This window comes from Ipomoea nil, unplaced genomic scaffold, assembly GCF_001879475.1.
Source record: "Ipomoea nil cultivar Tokyo-kokei standard unplaced genomic scaffold, Asagao_1.1 scaffold0980, whole genome shotgun sequence".
NCBI lineage: Eukaryota > Viridiplantae > Streptophyta > Magnoliopsida > Solanales > Convolvulaceae > Ipomoea > Ipomoea nil.
Genome location: NW_017617408.1, coordinates 485,252 through 508,019, shown reverse-complemented (window position 1 = coordinate 508,019; position 22,768 = coordinate 485,252). Strand labels below are relative to the sequence as shown.

General features: G+C 39.8%; 2 protein-coding genes across 2 annotated transcripts; one reads left to right on the top strand and one right to left on the bottom strand.

Moving 5' to 3' along the window:
- Positions 1–4,584: 4,584 nt before the first annotated feature.
- Positions 4,585–6,903, bottom strand: LOC109179753. The gene is made up of 4 exons (XM_019329249.1): positions 6,378–6,903; positions 6,078–6,326; positions 5,843–6,032; positions 4,585–5,731 (listed from the first exon to the last, which is right to left on the bottom strand). Exons 1-4 carry the CDS (start codon positions 6,901–6,903, stop codon positions 4,585–4,587), a joined length of 2,112 nt encoding a protein of 703 aa, XP_019184794.1.
- Positions 6,904–21,232: 14,329 nt separating this feature from the next.
- Positions 21,233–22,768, top strand: LOC109179752. The gene is made up of 2 exons (XM_019329248.1): positions 21,233–22,276; positions 22,499–22,768. Exons 1-2 carry the CDS (start codon positions 21,233–21,235, stop codon positions 22,766–22,768), a joined length of 1,314 nt encoding a protein of 437 aa, XP_019184793.1.

Genomic DNA, 22,768 nt, shown 5'->3' with positions numbered 1-22,768 from the left:
GCTAATGGCTATAGAGCAGTACAGTTTTAATGAACAACACAAATTTATAAGTGCCTAGACTAGATCGAAATTCTTCCCTTCATTCTCCTTCAACATTCAGATAGTTGTGGATATCACAGCAAGCAGAAAGGTGAAGGCAGAGTCAGTGAATGTGAGAGAAAGTTCCTGGATGGAAATTATGAAGCAATGCTTCTACTGCTGCTTTTATCCTCACCAGACCCTGTGGCAGTACCAACCGCCTAGTGTTGTTAACCCCCGCGGTTTAAAAAAAAAAAAAAAAAAAAAAAAAAAAAAAAAAAAAAAAAACCAAACCAAAACCAACCCCTCCCCCGTCCCGGACGACATGCAACACCATTACACACCCCACATACACGAAACACATCAAAGCAACACCACAGCACAGACGCAATACCTGGAACGCCGCCAGAAGACGCCGCCCTCTGACGCTTAGACCGCCGGTTGGAAGACCCCGCCATGACGAACGTTATACCAGACGAGAAAATCGGACTGCCGTGTAACACTAGGAGAAGGAGAAGCAAATCGCAGCAGATAACCGGTTAGGGAGTTGCAAACTTAACAAAGAAGAACAGACACTTGGAATGGGAAGAGACGGCAAAGTTAGGCTCCAAATCATAACATCCGATTTCGACCATAATTAACACTGCACAAGCCCATAAAATCTGCTAATAAATTAATACAACCTAATAAAGACATCACCAAGAAGACATCAAAGCCACTACACATACACATAAACCAGTGCACGTGCTCCTAATGAAGAATACATCTCATCTGTCCAAAAAAACAAATAGACGTACAAGATCGAGCCTCACGACCTCACCTGCCAAAGGTAACCTCATCGGATCCAAAATCTATATATATATATATATATATATATATATATATATATATATATATATAAGGACAATTAGGTCAGAGTATAAGGACATTACCAAAACTGCAATTCGATAATTAAATTTCCTAATCCAAAATCTCAATTAACAAATTCTCAAATCTCAATTAGGCAATAGCATGTTCAGAGTATAAGGAATTAAAGACATTTCCAATTTGGCAATTTGGCAATTTGAAATCCTATAAACTATGTACCAGTACCCTAATAAATTGGGCAATTCGCAATTGACAATTCAGCATATCGCAGAGCGCAGCTTAACTGATTCTTCAATTATTCTTGATCACACAAATTTTCAAGTTCTAACTCCCTTAACAGGTAATTAAAATTACGTATTTTTCACAATTTTTGTTTATTGTCTTATTGACATGACTTAATAATTCTGAATTCAGAATAATATATTTAAGACACTACTGGAAATTATGAAATTTCCGACCACCTGAAAGTGATCTTAAATCAAGTTAATACCAAAAAGTGGTCAGAAATAGCAACAAAGGTTTTTCCGAATACCAAAAGTGGTCGGAACAAGACTTTCGATTTGATTTAAGATCACTTTTAGGTGGTCGGAAAATCCATGATTTCCACTAGTGAGATTTTGTTTATTGATTATTTATTTATTTATTTATAGAGTTTCTAAATAAATTCTTTTTTCTATAGGATTTTATAATTATGTCTTGTTGAAAATATTCATCTAGGTTTGATAAGCTTAAAAAGAAAAGAAGAATTGAGCAACTAACTCAATCTCAAAAGGGAGCTCTTGAAAAATTCATTATAAAACAAACTCAAATTGATGAGCAAAAAGATGATGCCAAGAAAAAATTATTAGATGCTAATCTTCATATAGAAGATCAAGATGATTGTGAGATTGAGAAAAATTTGAATGATAGTGTGCACAATGATGATAGGAATCACAGCGACAATGAAAATAATATGAATGATGATAGTTGTTTAGATGATGTTCGTCGCAAAGATAAACCAAGTGATTCGCTTTTATTTGACATATATGATCCAAGAAATTGGGATGCCCTTGATTCTAAATTAATAGATATTCTTGCGAAAGATGGTCCTAAAAGAGATTATACTTTTAGTACTTCTTGCTAATATTTTGTTCATTTTGTAGATGTTATTGGAAGGGTAATTGAGATTTACAATCCTGTGGACAAGATTATAGGGGGAAAGGCCACCAAACTAATCGACTTTCAAATTGAAGACAATGCGTAAGTTTTTTAAAATGAACTTTGATTACATTAGAAAATGATGCAGTCTTATTTTTTTTTTTAATACTTTTCTGTTTTTTTCTGTTTCTAATCCAGTGAGAACACCATGATGTGTACACTCTGGAATGAACATGTATCTTCCCTTCTGCCTTTTTACAATAGTGATTCGAAAAAACTACTGATTGTTGTCATTCAATGCTGTAGGGCTAAAGTTGTGGATGGTGAGTTTCTCTACTGTTTTCTCTACTGTTTTCTGTCATCTTCTATTTTCTAAAAACATAGTATCTATAAATAAGTGCATCTATTTGTATAATTTTTTTTAGGTGAAGTGAGAATAACCAGTTCGTATGATGCTACGAAGCTTTGGTTCAATGAGGATTTTGAAGAATTTCAAGAGTTTAAGTCAAAGTAAGTTTATGTTTTATATTTCTCCTATTTTTGTTATTTATCTTTATTAATGTAGGCTCTACTCTGGAATCCAGTACATTTATCTTTGTTATTTATTTTTGTTATTTATCTTTATTAATACAGAGTACACTATTTTTTTGTTTGTCAAAGTAAGTTTATGTTTTATATTTCTCGTATTTTATATTTCTCCTATTTTTGTTATTTATATATAGTTTGAATCCAGTACATAGATGTTATTTATCTTTTTTTAACATCTATGTACTGGATTCAAACAAAAAAAACAGTGTACTCTGTATATATATTGGAGTATCATGCTGTACAGTCTATGCATTTCTTTAACTTTAGTAAACTACCACTCAAAAAAAAAAAAAAAGATAGCTATTTTAATCCAGTACACAGTATTGTTGTTAGGTTGTTAAAATACATATGTAAAAAAGTTTCTAATGTTTTTGTAGGTTGAAAGCTGAGGGTACTCCAATGAGAAGTCTTAGTACTGGCACACTACATTCAAACTCTACAGGCATTAGTGAGTTTAATAATGCTTCTGTTATTGTAACTAACTGCCATGATATTAAGAAGGTTAAAGAGGTAATCCACACACTAAGCTAGCAACTCTTTCTTTTATTTGATGTAACTGATTTTGTTAAGTGCTATATATCCTTATAAAATTATTTGTATACTATAGGATGGGGAATACTATGTGGCTGCTGAGATTCTTGGTTTAGATTTTGAGGATGGTTGGTACTACTTATCATGCCTGAAACTTGGATGTAATAAGAAACTTAAAGAACAGGAAGGGTCACTTTTTTGTACTAAGTGTAAAAAGACTTGTATGATGGGTACAGTTAGGTATAAAATAGTTGTTATTGCTCTTGACAAATCTGGAGATGCTCCAATGTTGCTTTGGGATAGAGAAGTGGCAAAGCTTGTGGGTATTCCTGCCTCTATTTTGTATGCAAAATACAAGGAGGTAAATTATTATAATTGGCTCTCAACATTTTTTTCCTAAACTTTTTATATTCTATGTTTTTAATTATGTTATTTATCACCTACCTAAACAGCTTGATGTTGAAGTGCCACCTGAGTTGGATGCTATAGTTGGAATGAAGATGCTGTTTAAGATCAACTTCAAACTTGCTCAAAAGATGTGTCCCAATTACCCATTCAATGTTGTTAGGGTTGTAAGGGATGAGCACTTGCTTAAAACCTATGGTGACAGGTTTGTGGAGCATCAAGAGCAAGACTTAATCTCTAGGATGATTGAGGAGGAAACTAACACCGATGCAATTTCTGGAGTAAGAATTTGAAACCCTAAACTCTATGATTGGTTTTTATGATGGTTACTAATAGAGTTTTATGCTTTTCTTACTAACAGGAAGACTCGATTGGAGTTGAAGTGAATAGTCCTGCCACTGTCCAGCCCTCACAAAAGGAAGGAGAAGACAATGCTGAAAACTCTGGGGCTATTAAAAGGTCACTTTTGGATGAGTTTTCATCATCCAAAAGTAGGAAGAAGTTGAATGACTCAGAAATCAAAAAGAAAAAATTGTAATTGAGATTGATGGTTGAAAGTGATTGTTGTTAGCCTGATACTATCCAGACATATTTACTTTTCTTTTCCTAATACTGTGGTGTGACACTTATTAAATTTCAGTTTTTGGGATGTTTTATAACTTTTATCAAATGTTTTGAGTGATTGCCTAACTGTTTAGTACAATACATTGGTGTATCTACTGCTATTAGAACCTGTTTTGCAGTTTTTCTAATGTTCCTTTCAGGTTATTCAGAGTAAGGATGAGAGGTGTCCAAGTTTAGCAAGGATGCCAGGTGGCCAAGGCAGACAGGATGGAAATAGTTTGGCAACAAACTTAGACTTTGTAGTTGATTTTTTTATAGGTCCAATTACATGTTAAACTACTACTATAAAATAGTATATATGTAATTTACTAAGAATATTTAATCATGACACTTTTTTGTAAATAATATTCCAAATTTATTTTCAAATAATATTCCAATTCTAAGACTTTATATTTTTTTTGAAAGCCAACCAACTTATACTGCATTAGCCATTCCAGGCTCAAGAAATGAAGGGGGTAAATCCCTCCAGGTAGTTCGCGCCAAAGAGGCAGTTACATGCTTAGCCATGACATGGGCATCCTGTACTACACCCCTACGAACATGAATAACAACTGATCTAGTCATAGAAGACAACAAACGATTGCAAGCTAACAAAACATAACCAAAATAAGTACGAAATGAACTTGCATGTTTAAGACTAGAAACTAAGACAAGACTATCGGAGCACACTGAGATCCTCGAGTATCCATTCTCCCTTAGCCATGATAAAGCCTCACACATAGCCATTGCTTCCGCCAAGAGGGGGTCATATGGGCAATTCAGAGGGCCATTTCCTGCCGCCACAAAAGTTCCATCTATCTCATACACTACAAAACCGTAAGCCGGGACCTGTGTCGGACCATTAAAGCCTGCATCTACATGACAGACCACACCATCGTCTAGCATAGTTGCCGAACTGGAGGTAGCATGGGCTCTGCGCGTGATTCCCCGTTGCTGTTCCACAGTAGTCCAAGAAATCCACTTGACTGTAAACCTCTTGACCACCACACATGGCATTGGCAAACAACCATTCCAAACCGCCTCATTCCTGGCAGTCCAAATGTCATATAACAAGCCACAAATCCTCTCCCGTGCTTCAGCATTATAAGTACTCGTGCTGCCAAGCCAAAGATCAGTCCATTGGCTGAAATTCCTGTTGTCAAAAGTAGGTATTAACAGATGAGAGAAATTCCACACTTGTGATGCAAAAGAGCAAGTACATAAAGCATGCATGATATTCTCCTCCTCCAAACCACACGCTGGGCATATATTAATCAACTCTACTCTTCTATTAAGCAAATTATCAAGAGTGGGCAGAATGTTAGACAAAGCTCTCCACATAAATATTCTCCATCTTGGGGGGACCTGTAAACTCCACAAATTACTCCATGCAGGCAAACACGGGCCGTTGACCTCTCCCATCCTCCTGTATCCATCCTTTACCGAGTAGCAACCCCTCAGATCCCTGTCCCAAAACCAATCATCATCACAATTCAAACTCACAGGAAGCTGCTTAATCAACATAACATCTTGTGGGGCAAACAACTCATCCAGCAGGTCATTATTCCACCCATTCGTGGTACTATCAATCAAGACCGAAACCAGAAGCTCCTACCCCAGACCTGGATGGGTCGAGACTACATAGGGATCAACAGCATGGGGCAGCCACGGATGATTAATTACCCTAGTGGACCTTCTGTTACCAATCCTTCGCCTGCAACTAGTCTTTAGCAATGCCTGGCCTGCTAATATACTCCTCCACGCATAACTTGGGTTACCCCCAATTGTGGCTTCATAAAACGAGGATGTAGGATAGTACCTGGCCTTAAATACGCGTGCCACAAGGGACTCCGGACTGGTTAATAGCCCCCACCCCTGCTTGGCTAACAGAGCAATATTAAATTCATATAAACGTTTAAAACCCATACCTCCAAACTTCTTAGGGACGCACATTCGGTCCCAGGACATCCAGTGAATACTTCCCTGTGAACCACTCTGACCCCACCAGTACCTGTTCATCAATCTTTCAAGAGCAATACACAAAGTCGTAGGAAGTAAATAAATGCTCATTGTGTAGGTGGGCATTGCCTGCGCTACACTCTTCAAGAGCACCTCTTTCCCAGCCTTAGACAACAACTTCTTGTTCCATGAACTGAACCTCTGCCTCAATTTTTGCTCTACATAAGCAAATACTGCTCTCCTATTTCAGCTCACAACCGAAGGTAAACCAAGATATTTTCCAAAATCATCTGCTTGGCCCACCCCCAATGCATCTGCAATCAGGTCCCTTACTTCCACCTGCGTATTACGACTGAAAGTAATGCTTGATTTCTTAAAGTTTACCGCCTGCCCAGAATAAGCCTCATAAATCCCCAGACATTTCTTAACCTCCAGAGCTTCATGCATATTAGCCTTAAAAAAGAGTAAGCTATCATCTGCAAAAAACAGATGCGAAATTGATGGGGCCCCCCGTGCCACTCTGCACCCATGTAAAAGACCCTTAGCCTGAGAGTCCTGCAACAACAATGATAAGCCCTCAGCACATATTATAAACAGATAAGGAGACAATGGATCTCCTTGTCTCAACCCCCTCGTGGGCACTATCTCCTCTGTCGGCTTTCCATTGACCAACACCCTGTAACGTACTATCTGCACACACAACATAACCAGCTGGACCCATCTATCATCAAAACCCAAACCAGACATCATCCGTTGCACAAACGGCCACTCCATTCTGTCATATGCTTTCGCCATATCAAGTTTTAAGGCCGCCTACCCAACCTGCTCCAACTGCTTCCTCCTTAAATAATGGCCAACCTCAGACGCAATAAGTATATTGTCTGAGATCAACCTGCCTGGTAAAAAAGCACTTTGCGAAACAGAAATCAACCCCTCAAGTAATGGTTTCATGCGATTTGCTAACATCTTGGCCATTATCTTATATAACACATTACACAAAGCTATCGGCCTTAAATCAGATACAGACACAGGGGAGCATTTCTTTGGGATCAACACAATATTAGCATCATTCAAATTTGCAGGAAAAGACTTCTCAGACAAGCAATTAAGCACAAAGTCAGAAACATCATTACCTAAGACATCCCAGAAGGCCTGATAGAAGCCCGGATTCATGTCATCCGGGCCTGGAGATTTATCCTTGCCCATAGAAAATAGAGCACTTCGCACCTCATTTGGCTCGAAGGGATGCAGCAAATCATCATTCTGCTCTCTGGTCACACAAGACTGCAGGGTATCAACATTAAAAAACCCCGGATTCCCCCCGAGGTAAAAATTTGCTTATAATAGTCAGTGACTACTGCATCCAGGGCACTGCCCTCCCTCCAAACACCACCCCCATCCTTCAGTCTCTGGATCACGTTTTTCTTCTTCCGGTACGTGGCATACTTGTGAAAGAACTTAGTATTCTTGTCAGCCCCCTGAAGCCAGTGCTGCTTAGCACGCTGCCTCCAGTAAACCTCCTCCTGAGCTAGGACCACACTCAATTTCTCATCGAGCTGCATAAACCGTGCCAAAGAAGCTGGATCTCGACTGCCCCGTAAAGCATTCATCTCCTTTTTAATCCCTTCAGCCCGTTTCCCATACTTATGATGGCGATCACCACCCCACCTCCTCAAACCCCGGCCACACACGCCAAGCCTAGCCTGCAAAGCCAAACCCGGAGTATTAGACCATTCCCTTTCCACCACCTCCCTGCAACCACCATCCAGCAGCCATGCATTCTCAAACCGGAAACCCCGGGGCCTCACCACATGATTCACCCCTCTTATATCCAGAAACAAAGCAGAATGATCTGACGAGTCAGTCCGAATATTATAGACCCTCGCCCTATCATTAGCCTGTAACCAGTCCATATTTGCCACCACCCTATCCAGACACTCCTCTACCCAGCGAACAGTCCCCTTACCACGCTCCCACGTGTAAGGGTACCCAATCATATGCAGTGTCATCAAACCACAGTCATCCAGAGCCTCAGCAAACCCCTCAATCAAACCAACAGGATGCGGCCGCCTCCCCCTTTTCTCTGACTGCATCAACAAATCATTGAAATCCCCCGCGACCACCCACGGTAAGTCAGAAACCCCCTTGAGTGAACGAAGAAATCCCATACAGCCCTCCTCCTGTCCCTCTGGGGATACCCATAATAACAAGTCAACCTCCACAACGGCTTATCAGGCAACGAAATCTCCAAATCAATATGATTGGACGAATACTTAATCAAATGTGCTCCATTATTCTTGGCCCATAAAAAACACAATCCCCCTCTCTGCCCATCACTATCCACCGCAAAGCAACCTTCAAAACCCAATCTTACTCGTAGCCTCTCTGCATGACTCCTGTCTACCATAGTTTCCATAAAGAACACGAACTCGGGCTTCTTTTTGGACACTAAGTCCACCACCTCCTGAACTGTCCGTGGATTGCCCAAGCCACGGCAGTTCCAAAAAAGGGTACTCATTGAGAGAGGTGGGCCTGGTCCCCAGGTCCCACCGTACTAACATGATCCGTATCCATCTGCGTAGCCCTTACCTCGCACACCACCTCACCACCCGGCCCCCGCCTCTGTTTCGGATCCACCCTCACACCCCTCTCCTCCCCTTCTACCGCATCAGCCACCCTATCAACCCTCTCAACTCCCATACCCGAAACCTCATTCCTCAACAGTCCCCGCCCCATACTGCCATCCACCTCCACCTCCCCGTCTTTCCGTACCCCCCTCAACCCCATACTGTCGACCACTCCCACAGCCCCTACACCCTCAACTCGCACCCCCCGCTGTCCCAAACCACCACCCCTCTCCGCAGCAACCTCCCCAGCCCGTGCACCCCTCTGCGACCCCCTTCCCTCCGCCACACCACCATAGCCTATTTCCTTCCTCCTTTCCTGCCCAAGCCGAAACCATTTGTCCCCCAGCACCTTGGCTGCCCCCATTCCCCCCGCCTTCAAACCCGGACCATAAACATATTGCTCTGGCGTCAACGAGGACCTACGAGCCTCCAAGCAGAACTTGTCCACATGCCCCAACTTACCACAACAATAACAGAAAACATTTAACCTTTCGTACCTGAAATCAACCCACGCCCATGTGCCATCACGCAGCACCATTTTCATGCGTCGCTTAATAGGGTTCGCAACATCAAGACGTACCCGAACCCTGTAGAATTCTGACCACGGTCTAGCGAAGTTCCGGTCATCAATACGCAGGAATACGCCCACATAATCCCCGACCTTCTCCAACGTCTTCTCTGTACAGTAACCCGCCGGGACCCCAAAAATCCACAGTGCACAACTCCATCGTAGCCGGATCCTCATCCCCCTCTAATGGCTGACAAAGGAACAACGCATTCTCGAATGCCCAGGGCCCCTCTTCCAATACCCGACGCCGATCTGCCTCGTCAAAGAATGTAAACAAATACAGCCCCGGACGCACATCAATGATCTCAATGCCCATCAAGGGGCGCAATGCTGAAGCCATCACCCTCTTCATAATCTCCACCTTGAGATTCCGGTCAATCAAGAATTGACCTACAAGATCCCATGTAAGACGTTGTCCACCATGCACCTCCCCGCCATCAACCTCCTCGTCGAACTGCACCCCCACCTCCTCATCTTGCAACGCGATATGGGCTGTGCCCTCAATTATCTCCTGGACGTCCATCAGTAGCAGACAGCCAGACGAAGCGCACGCAGCTTCCAGTCGCGGAAGTCACTCGCCGGAAAACGTAGCCGGAACCCTAGAAATCATGGATGAATATCGAAACCCTAATACGTAGGGATAGAGAGAAAAGTTTGTATAGTAAATAATTTATTTTAATTTTACAATCTTCTTCGAAGACTTTATATATATACATACATTGTGCCTAAAAAATAGAGTTAGTTCCACTTACCTATTTGCAAAATCTTCTTTTACTCTGTTTGCAACTCTCCAAAGCACCTGATGTCCAAGCTGGTATCCATCAAAATTTTCTAGCACATTTAAAAAGAAATTAGATAACAGCAACTAGATTCAATATTTGTAAAGTAATTTACATTACTGTGTTAACTAAAAAAATAAAAATCTCCTTTATTTAGAAAAATAATTTGATCCTACACAAATCTGACTTCTATACTGATATACAATAAAACAATTCACCAAAGTCCAGATATCAAAGACACTAGAAATAAAAATAGATTAACTTGGTTGATACTCGAGGACCATTTGTTGAACAAAGACATTTTATTCAATGTGTCTATTATTAATAAAACAAAGTTGTTGCTTCCAATAAAACACATTTAAAGAATATTATGATATATAGAAGAAACTTATACCAGTTTTAACCAAAGAGAAAAAAAAAAATTAATTTAAATTACTGTGTTAACAAAAAAAATGAGAATCTCCTTTAATTAGAAAAATAATTTGATCATACACAAATCGGACTTCTATACTGATATAGAATAAAACAATGCACCAAAGTCCAGATATCAAAGACACTAGAAATAAAAATATATGAACTGGGTCAATACTCGAGGACCATGGGTTGAACAAAGACATTTTATTCGATGTGTCTATTATTAATAAAACAAAGTTGTTGCTTCCAATAAAACACATTTAAAGAATATTATGATATATACAAGAACATTATACCAGTTTTAACCAAAGAGAAAAAAAAAAGTAATTAACATTACTGTGTTAACATTACTGACTTCTATACTTATATAGAACCAAACAATGCACCAAAGTCAAACAAAGTAATGGAAAACTTTTTGCATTAGTGTTATACTGATCTAGATATCAAAGAAGTAGAGGACCATTTGTTGAAAAAAGACTTTTTTTATTTAATGTGTCTATTGCCTTACAAAGTAAAGTGAACAAACTTACAAACTATGCAAGTATATTCATACAAACTAATCTAAAGACAGGCAAATAAAGATAAAGTCTTAACCTATTTGCTTATATGACCATATTGCTTTTAGTGGTCTTTGATTGCTTGGTTATTTTCTGCTTGCTGCTCTTCAATTACTCCAGAGCTGGGATTATTTCATTCTAAAAACAATACCAAAAAAAAAATTGTTAGAATTTGTGTTCAAAATATTTAATAACAAGACCAAGAGGAAAAGGATACACTGGCATAACAGAGAATTGAAGATTAGTAGAATCAAATAATCAAAGTATGTGTTCAATGTTCTTACAACTTATCTAAACAAATTGACAACAATGAAAGTAAAAACAGATGAACTTGGTCTATACTTGAGGACCATTTGTTGAAAAAAGTCTTTTTAAATCAAATTGTCTATTGCCTTACAAAGTAAAGTGAACAAACTTACAAACTATGCAAGTATAACAATACAAAGTCATCTAAAGTACGTCAAATCAAGATAGAGTCTTAACTTATTTGCTGATATGACCATAGTGCTTATTTTCTGCTTGTTGCTCTTCAATTACTCTAGAGCTTGAATAATTTCATTCTAAAAAGAATAAAAAAACAAATAAAAAGGTTAGAATTTGTGTTCTGAATAAATAATAACAACACCAGTATAGAAGAAATTTGCTAGCACATTTAGAAAGAAATTAGATAACAGCACCTAAATTCAAGATCTGTAAAGTAATTAACATTACTGTGTTAACTAAAAAACTGAGAAGACAATGGAATTATTGGCCTGTTAAGTAAAAGTTAATCATTCTTAGGGAAAGAAACAAATTTCCTAAACATTAAATATAATTGATGGACAGCTATCATTACTATTAAGAGAAAACTCTTCAGTTCCAATCCTATTTTCAAAATATAGGCAAAAGTTAAATAAACTACAATGAACCCATCTAAAGAAAGATGCCCCATCTAACTACCAACACAGTTCTCCAGTTTCAGACCCCAGCCAAATAGACAATTCACATCTACATTTTCAAGTACACACAATAGACAGAGCAATGAGGAAAATCACTAAGTCAACAATTATAGGCATCAAAAGGAAACCAAGTGAGGTAAATAAAGGTAAGTTCGAAACTTATCTTTTTCATACTTGAAATGAAGCTGCATTGTAGCATCCCTCTTCCTGTGCGATTCTGTTTATGCTCTCCATCTCCTCAAATAATTCCAGTATGTCCATGAAAAACAACATGTTAAAGTCGATTAGAGGTTAGGGTTTGTGTGAATAATAATATAGCTATAGCATTTTGAACATGATATTTACACAGTTAACAGTAATTTCAATTGGGTGTTTTTAGAGCAACACTACAAAGAATACGATTTAGAACCCTAATTGCTATGAATCATACAAATCTGAAATTAAGAGATTTTATCTATGATTGTGGATATGCATGCTTAGATCCAGAAAATTAGATCAAGTTTAGAACAAACAACAATGAAAAATAGGAAACCCTAAACAAATTGACTGCAAATTTAATGCATACTAACCTTAGTAGTTGAAAATTAGCTTCACTGCATCGCGATTGTCACCATTTACCATTGTTGAACACTACGATCTTTCACAGAAATGAAAGATCGCGATTATGTACTGATAATCGGGGCGATGCTCATCTAGACCCGACTACAATTTTTCCGGAAGCAATGTTCAATAAGAACAGTTGAATCGGAGATTACGACTAAGGACTGATCTAGATTTAGGCTTGACAGAGAGAGATCGGAATATCGTTTTGAGAGGGTGAAAAACAGATCTGTTCAGACATGCGAAGGAGAAGGGTATTCACCCTTCTTCCTCTTCTCAGAAGATTCCGACCGAACAAACATATAATATTTTATATATATATATATATATATATATATATATATATATATATATATATATATATATATTGTTATATAAATAGATAAATAGATTTAAATAGTTTATAGATATAAATTAATAAATAAATAAATATATATATATATATATATATATATATATATATATATATATATATATAGTGTCTTCATATTATTTAATTTTGAAGTGTTATGTGTAATTAATTAGATATATTATTTTTCATTGTAATGGTATTTATTGTGCACACAATTTTGTGGACCATGTTATACCTAATAATTTGTCCACTAAACTGTAATCTTTGTTTATAGCAATTACAATTTCAGGTTATAGGCTAGCATAATTAGATTATCCGTTAGGTGTGTTTAGTGTCACAACGACTACTTTCTTCATAAATGTTAGTCAAATCTTGAACAATTAGAAATTAATGTTGTACTATTAGTTGTGTTATGTGTAATTCATATTTACGATTTTTTATTATTTGAATTATTTTTTATTTTAATGTTAGATTTTATTTCACAGAAAATGAATTGGGCAACTCATCATCAAGGAATAATTCTGCTCAAGGAAAACAACAGCCTCCGGCAATAAATATATCCTTCCCGCATTCCTTTTGGAGGGTATTTGTCTCAAAACATCACACCATTGAGTAACATTACTAACGGTAAGTCCCCTAAGTTGAATTGATATACCCAAGTTGTGAATTTAAAAAACCTTATATTTTTAATTATGTGTGTGAAATTAAATTGTATAATTATAATGTAAGTAATGGACCATACCACTTTGCATAGAATACTTTATTATTACAATAATACTTTGATTGGTATTAATGATATATACTTTTTAATTAATGGTATTTATTTTGCACAAAATTTTGTGGACCATGGTCTACCTAATAATTGGTCCACTTATTAGGTAACCCTTATTTATAGCAATTACAATTTCAACTTGTAGGCTAACATAATTAATATCGTTAGGTGTGATTAATTTAAAAAATTTAAACTGCTGTAATTACTGTTGTTATTATAGTCTTCTAATTTTTTTTTTTTTAAATCACAACAAATTATTTTGGCAACTCATCATTAAGGACTAATGCTGGTCAAGGTAAAGAGCAACATACGCCAACTAATCCTTCCCAAATTCCTTTGGGATGTGGTTTGTCTCAAGATATCACACCATTCAGTAACATCAGTAACGGTAAATCCCCTAGGATGAATTGATATACATTCATTGTAATTTAAATATCCTTATACTTTTAATTGTTAAGCGATGTTTGTCAAATTAAATGTTATAATTATAATGTATAGTATGTTTAATATCAATTTCTAATTTTTCTTTACAATAGTTAATTTTTTTTAGTTATGTGTAATTAATTGATTAGATTGTACTTAATGATATATACTTTTACATTCTAATTCTATTTAGGTTGCACAAATTTCTGTGGACTATGGTCTACATAATTCTATTCGATTACATATTAATATTGTGCAATTGAAAAAATATTTATGTTATGTGTACTGAATTGTTTCGAGTTATAATTATTGGAATTATTTCTTAATTTAATGTTATATTTTATATCACAGCACATTATTTCGGCAACTCATCTTTTACGAATAATGCTGCTCAAGCTAAAGACCAACGTACGACAACTAATCCTTCCACAATTCCCCTTAGAGGATGTTTGTCTGAAAATATCACACCATTGAGTAACATCACTAACGGTAAATCCCCTAAGATGATTTGATATACATTCATTGTAAATTTAATTATAATGTAACTCATGGTCCATAGAACTCTTAGTGGAATTGTAATTTCACTAATTTGTCTTCATATGATTTACTTTTTAATATCAATTTCTAATTTTTCATTAAAATAGTTAAATTTCTTTTCTTATGTGTAATTAATTTGTTAGATTCTACTTAGTGAAATCTACTTTTTCATTCTAATTCTATTTATGGTGCACTGATTTTTGTGGACCATGGTCTACCTAATAATTTTTCCACTAAAATATAATACTTATACAGTGAAATTACTATTTCAAATTCTAGGCTCGCATAAGTTATAATGTTAGATGTACTTTGTAAGCATCAAAAATTTGAATGATGTTATTGGGCCGTGGTGAATATTTAATTATAAAATTAATTACTTTAATTAGGCTAATTGGACTAATATTTATTTAATTGGGTTAATTAAATGACCCATTAAATATTTAATTGGTTTAATTACTTAATTAAATGTAATTGGATGTTGGATTGTTCAGCCCGAGATGATGAAATATTTAATCAAGTTGGACTAGGCTGCTTGGATGAATTGGGTTGCCTAGTTAGTGGGTTTGAGTTGGTCTTGGCCCATCAAAATTATATGTGGATTATATAATTTTGGGAAGTTTGAATATTTGATATCATTTGAAAATTTAATGAAATCATGAACCTGGACACAATGGTGTCCCGGTACATTCCTTAATTTAATTAAAGAAACTAAATTAAATAAGGAATTAAGAGTTGGTTGGAGATTTTCCCTCACACTCACCACTATAAATAGTGGTTTCATTTTCAAGAATTGGAGCTGGAAATCTGCATATCGAAGCTCTGCCAAAATCTCGCCGGGACATCGTCTGGAACACGCCCGCAGTTATATATACTGCGTATATTGCGCTAAGGAACACGCCACTTGAACACCGGAAGCCCTTCTTTGAAGATCAAGCTGCATATTAGCCCTTCACTGAGGAACAAGCTACTAACTCCGGAGGCCCTTTAGCAAGGAACTACTCCAATTCGGCACACTCCCGAATTCGGCATACTTCCAGTTCGGCATACTCCCGAACTCGGCATACTTCCAGTTCAGCATACTCTGAACTCAGCACACTTCCAACAAGGAACTCGGCATACTTCCAGTTCGGCCATACTCCCGAACTCGGCATACTTCAAGTTCAGCATACCCTGAGCTCGGCACACTTCCAATTCGGCATATTCCGAATTCAGCACAGTTCTAATAAGCATACTTCTAGTAGAGAATCAGAGGACTTCTCATATACAGAGATTGTACTCCTTCTTGATTGATACATACTACTTGTAACCGATACTTTGAATTTTGAATATATACAATTCCAGTTTTTTGCGTTTACATATTTTGGCACGCCCAGTGGGACAGCTCTGCCTCTCATCTCTCTACTACTATATCTCTACCTGCGCATCAAATGGCATCGAACAATCCCATGTTCAGGAGGACCTATGCCCAAGCTACCAAGTCCAAGTCTACGCCCGTAGCTAGCTCTGGCACTACCCAGAAAACGCAAGGTCCGCTGACAAGGAACCGCGCAAAGGATTTGGGGGTCCAAGTGCCTGAACCTCAGTCCATGGCACGACGGGTGGTTCGAAGGCTCAACAAGGCCCCTGCTGCCTCACAGGCAATTGCTTTTGCTGGAAGTCCACCCTCTCCCAGGGGAGCTACCGATGGGGGTAGTCCAACTTCTATGCAAGGGAACGCTAGTAGCAGGAGCACTTCCCCCGTAACTCCGCCACATCCATTATGGAAGGCTGCACCTGAGTGGTCGCATGTCTACAACGTCATGCCGGCCATGGCGACAAACACAGAGTCTGTGGAGGAGCAATTAGCTAGAATTGCTAAGTCTCTGGAAGGAATGACTGACACTCTCCAAAATCAAGAGAAACGGCTTAACACCCTCGATAATAGGGTAGAAAGCATCATGGAGGAGCAAGGAAGCAGTGCTCCAGGAAAGCAACCTGAAGGGCAAGAAGAGGTTGGTCAGCAATCACCACCACCTCATGTTAGCCATGTGGTAGGAGAAGCTGCTTCCCACTTACCTGCAACTGAGAAAACTATTCCAGTTACCGAAGGCATGATACCGGTGGATCAGTTGAAGGACTACATAATGGGGGCCATCAAAGGCAAGTTGGATGAAGGCCAACCTTCATATTCCTATGCTAAGCCCTACACACAAAGAATTGAGGAGTTGAAATTGCCCTACGGCTATCAACCTCCTAAGTTCCAGCAATTCGATGGCAAAGGAAATCCCCGACAGCACATTGCCCACTTTGTGGAAACATGCAATGATGCAGGGACTTATGGCGATCTGTTGGTAAAGCAGTTTGTCCGTTCATTAAAGGGAACTGCGTTTGATTGGTACACTGACCTCGCGCCCGGCTGCATTGATAGCTGGCATGATATGGAACGTGAGTTCTTAACTCGTTTCTATAGCACAAGGAGAACGGTCAGCTTCTTGGAACTCACCACTACTCGCTAATGGAAGGGTGAACGCGCCGGTACCTACATCGAAAGGTGGAGGGAACTATGCCTCAATTGCAAAGAAAGAATATCCCAAAGTTCTGCAATTGAGATGTGCATCCAAGGAATGCGCTTTGAACTCTCCTATATCCTACAAGGGATTAAGCCAATGTCCTTTGAGGAGTTATCCAGTCGTGCTCACGACATGGAATTGAGCATCGAAGCCAGCGGAGGGCTCAACATATTGAACTTGCCTAGCTCCTCCAATGCACCTGGAAAACAAGAAGTTAAAAAGTGGAACAAACCTTTTCCAAAGCAGGAAAAGAAAGAAGTGATGAATGTGAAGGCTACTCCTATGACAGTCTTCACTAAGGCAACTGAAAGGCCTAGGCCAAGACCATTTTCTGGCCCGTCAAGGGGTGGTAGAAGGCCGACAATTGAAGAAAGGCAGGAGAAGACTTATCCTTTCATGGATTCCGATGTATCTCCCATGTTTGATGAGCTACTCAAACTTAGACTCATTGAGTTGCCAGAAATGAAACGTCCTGAGGAAGCTTCAAGGGTGGATGATCCACACTATTGCAAGTACCATCGTCTTCTTGGTCATCCGATTGAGAAGTGTTTTATCTTCAAAGATAAAGTAACGGCACTGGCCAGAGATGGAAAAATCGAGCTTGCCGATGCCAAAGCAAGCTCAAATCAAATCTCGATTACACCCGGACGGTTCGCTCCGCTATGTACTGAAAAGGAAGATGGGAAACAACGGAAACGTCCACTCACCTTCATTGTTAAGCACGCTGTCGGTCAAAGTTCAGAACCGCAGCGGAATGATAACGCATCCGAAGGTAAATGGGTGATTGTCACTCATAGAAAGAAGAAATTTGAGCCTGTGAAGCATCAAAAGCACATAGTGAAAAGTTGGGTTGAGAAAACCTCAAAAAATACCCATGCCCGCAAATCAAAGACGAAGGGACATGTCAAACAACCACGTGCACCAGTTCCTTTGGCTCAATATATGCCAAAGGGATTTGATCTTCAAGGGGCAGGCACTTCTAGCTCCTGCCTAAATACGAATGACAAGCCAAAAGACGGAGGGGAAGGTTCATCTCCTAAACACATCGGGGATGAGGAAGTGCTAATGCATAAGGCTACTTCCTACTCCACAGAAATTACCTTCAAGGATGAAGACTCGTTACTTGGAGGCATGCCACACAATCGCCCACTATTTGTTGAAGGCTATACCCGTGGGCAAAGGCTTAAAAGAATTATGGTTGATCAAGGCTCGGCTGTCAACATCCTATCCCTCCGAGCTGTGAAGGACCTTGGTATATCTACAGACGAGCTTGCCCAAAGTCGTCTAATGATACAAGGCTTCAACCAAGGAGGTCAAAGAGCAATCGGCATCATCAGACTTGACTTAAGAATTGGAAGTCTGAGTTCAGGTGTCCTCTGCCACGTCATAGATGCAAGGGCATCTTATAACTTGTTACTTGGAAGGCCATGGATACATGAAAATGGGGTGGTACCCTCGTCTTGGCATCAATGCCTCATGTTTGAAAAGAACGGCGTAGTTGAAAAGGTTGTCGCCGATGAAAGCCCTTTCACAGAGGCTGAGTCTTACTTTGCAGATGCAAAGTTCTACATTAAAAGGCAAGTTATTGTTGAAGATATTGAGGGAAACAATGACGATCCACCTTCCCAATCAAAGTCAAAGGGAAAACAAGTTGTAGAGGGAGATCAACACAACACAAAACTCATATTCCCGCTTGCAAGGATTGATACACTCAAAACAGATGCAGCAAAATCATCCGAGGAGAAATGTGGTGATAAAGTGGGCCAAATATTCCCCGCCAAACGTACCGAGGGTTTCGACCCTAACGCTTATAAGCTTCTAGCCAAGGCTGGCTATAACCCCAACGAGCCACAGAAGTTGGGAAAGCTTATCCCAGAAGCCAGTGGTAAAGGCAAGGCAAGTCATCAAGAACCTCAAACGCGCAAAGGGTTGGGCTATGTCCCTCCTAAACCAGTGCGAATTCTCATAAACAGGGCTGCAAGTAATTGTATCTCCGCGGAGGGAAGCGAGTATGACCCAAAACTCACTCCTACCAGTGATAATGGGCAAGACAAAAAGAAGTCTTCGACCGAATTGGTAAGGCGGACTCTCGACGCTCAGTTTTTGATAGACTGGGGTCAAGTCCTAAAGCCCTAAAGAGAAAGTCAATGCATGATCGACTTGGGGTTGTCCAAGTTGTTAAAGACAGTGCCAATGTTCCTGCTGAAGTGGAGCCCCTCAAAAAGCTTAGAAGCATGATTCCTTCCCGGATGAGACGAGAAACATATATTCATGTTTCATGTGGTGAAGTGTTGAAAGTCCAACCGGAGACCATTGTACACACTCGTCTACATAAAGAAGAGAATGAGGAAAGCGTAGGCTCAAGTGATGATGTACCACCAACCACTCAGGAAGAGGTGGCATCATCTTTCCATATCACTTTATGTGATGAAACCCCGATTGAGGGGGAAGATGCAGAAGATGCACCCCATGAGTTAGAAGAAGGGGTACGAGCCGCGGTGGACAAATTAAAAGAGGTTGATCTGGGAACGCCTGAAAATCCTCGTCCTATCTTCATTAGCGCACTCCTATCCGATGAAGATGAAGAAATCTATGTCACATTGCTGAAAGAATATATTGATGTCTTTGCATGGACATACAAGGAGATGCCAGGGTTAGACCCAAAGGTAGCTGTGCACCGCTTAGCAGTGAAGAAGGGGTGTCGCCCGGTTAAGCAAGCTCAACGACGTTTCCGCCCCGAGCTCATTCCCTCAATTGAAACAGAAGTTAATAAGCTTATTGAGGCTCGCTTCATTCGTGAAGTTAAATATCCAACCTGGATATCCAGTATTGTGCCTGTGCGCAAGAAGAATGGCCAGATCCGCGTCTGCGTAGATTTTCGGGACCTCAATGTGGCATGCCCGAAAGATGACTTCCCGCTTCCTATCACGGAGTTAATGATAGATGCCGTGACTGGGCATGAGATCCTGTCATTCATGGACGGCTCCTCCGGTTACAATCAAATCCGCATGGCGCCGGAAGATGAAGACTTAACTGCATTCCGAACGCCGAAAGGCATTTACTGTTACAAAGTAATGCCTTTTGGTTTGAAAAATGCAGGTGCTACATACCAAAGGGCTATGCAAACAATATTTGATGATATGCTCCATAAAATGGTCGAATGCTACGTAGACGACCTGGTTGTGAAGTCAAAATTGCGCACAAATCACTTGGTGCATTTAAGGCAAGTCTTCGACCGCCTACGGAAGTTTCAACTCAAAATGAACCCCTTGAAATGTGCTTTCGGGGTTGCTGCTGGAAAGTTCCTCGGGTTTACTGTTCGACACAGGGGCATCGAGATTGAACAAGCAAAGATTGACGCCATAATGAAGATGCCTGAGCCGAGAAACCTTCATGAGATTAAAAGCTTACAAGGGAAGTTGGCTTACATCCGAAGGTTCATATCAAACCTAGAAGGAAGATGTCGACCTTTTAGTCGGTTGATGAAAAAGGGCATCCCGTTCATATGGGACGAGGCATGCAAGAGCGCATTTGAGAGTATCAAGTCATACTTGATGAAGCCGCCTGTGCTAACCGCTCCTGTTCATGGTCGCCCGTTGATCCTTTATATCTCCGCCCAAGATTGTTCTGTGGGCGCCTTGCTTGCTCAAGAAAATAACAAAGGGAAGGAGAATGCTCTCTACTATCTTAGTAGAATGATGACCCCGAACGAGTTAAAGTACTCCCCAATTGAAAAGCTATGTTTGGCACTTGTGTTCGCCATCAAAAAACTTAAGCACTACTTTGAGGCTCATACAATCCGACTTGTTTCCAAAGCGAACCCGGTGAAGTATGTTATGGCGAAGGTCGTGCTCTCTGACCGCCTTGCAAGGTGGTACTTATTGTTCCAACAATTTGAAATCATCTATGTGCCGCAGAAGTCTGTCAAAGGGTAAGCCTTAGCCGATTTCTTAGCAGACCATCCAATACCTGCTGAATGGGAGTTGTCTGACGATTTGCCTGATGAAGATGTTGCTTGTCATTGAAATCCTACCCCCATGGAAGATGTACTTTGATGGAGCTTCGCATAGAGAGGGGGCAGGTGCTGGAGTTGTCTTCGTCACTCTGGAAGGCGAGGTGTTTCCATATTCATTCACCTTGACCGAGCAATGTTCAAACAACGTTGCTGAGTATCAAGCATTGATACTTGGGCTCGAAATAGCGGCTGACATGAAGCAACTAAGAATTAACATTTATGGAGATTCAAAGTTGATCATAAACCAAGTGTTGGGTCTATATGAAGTGAAAAAGGCGGAGTTAGTCCCATATAACAACTATGCAAAGATACTCATGCAATGGTTAGGGGACGTCACAATTGAACATGTACCGAGGAAAGAAAATAAGCAAGCTGATGCCTTAGCCGCATTGGCTTCAACTATTGCTCATCCTGCAGCCCGAATACAAGTATGTCAAAGGTGGGTGGTTCCACCAATCCTTAATGAAGACGGCTCAGTTGATGAAACTGTTGAACTCCCTACTGCCTCAGTGTATGATATAGGCAAAGACGACTGGAGGCAACCATTAATTGACTACCTCACTGATGGAAAGTTACATGAAGATCCCCGTAAAAGGGTGGATATAAAGCGTCGAACTCCTCGCTTCATCTACTATAAAGATATATTGTATCGTCGTTCCTTTGATGGAATATTTCTCCGATGTCTAGGGGAAGAGGAAGCTTTACAAGCTATGCAAGAAGCTCATTCTGGGGTTTGCGGTGCACATCAATCCGATCCCAAGTTGCATTTCCACATTAAGCGAATGGGATATTATTGGCCTACAATGGTAAAGGATTGCATAGACTATGCTCGAAGGTGCCAAGCTTGTCAATATCATGCAAACTTTATTCATCAGCCACCAGAACCTCTACACCCAACAGTTACATCTTGGCCATTTGATGCTTGGGGACTTGATGTGGTTGGCCCAATTACGCCTAAGTCATCTGCAGGGCACGCATATATACTAGCTGCCACCGACTACTTTTCAAAATGGGCTGAAGCCGTGGCATTGAAGGAGGTGAAGAAAGAAAATGTTGCAGACTTTCTCCGTGTCCACATCGTCTATCGATTTGGTATCCCGCGATATATCTTAACAGATAACGGGAAACCCTTTGACAACAAGTTGATGGACAAGATCTGCAAGCTTTTTGACTTTAAGTAGCGAAACTCATCAGCTTACTATGCAGCTGCGAATGGGCTTGCTGAAGCTTTTAACAAGACCCTATGCAATTTGTTGAAGAAAGTGGTTTCAAAATCGAAAAGGGACTGGCATGACAGAATGGAAGAAGCTTTGTGGGCGTATAGAACCACATACCGCACACCTACTCAAAGCACTCCATATTCTTTGGTGTATGGTGTGGAAGCGGTCTTGCCTCTAGAGCGCCAAATACCTTCCTTAAGGTTGGCTATACAGGAGGGTCTTACTGATGAAGAGAATGTTAAGCTACGCTTGGCTGAGTTAGAAGCCTTGGATGAAAAACGTCTGCAAGCGCAACAAAGCTTGGAGTGA

Coding starts and splice junctions, on each gene's coding strand:
- LOC109179753 (XM_019329249.1), bottom strand. CDS start 6,903: ATGGCGAAAGCATATGACAGAATGGAGTGGCCGTTTGTGCAACGGATG. Junction 6,327..6,377: donor TGATTTTGGAAAATATCTTG/GTTTACCTTCGG, acceptor TTGCTTATGTAG/AGCAAAAATTGAGGCAGAGG. Junction 6,033..6,077: donor CGTCCCTAAGAAGTTTGGAG/GTATGGGTTTTA, acceptor TTGCTCTGTTAG/CCAAGCAGGGGTGGGGGCTA.
- LOC109179752 (XM_019329248.1), top strand. CDS start 21,233: ATGTTGCTTGTCATTGAAATCCTACCCCCATGGAAGATGTACTTTGAT. Junction 22,277..22,498: donor AAGCCGTGGCATTGAAGGAG/GTGAAGAAAGAA, acceptor AATTTGTTGAAG/AAAGTGGTTTCAAAATCGAA.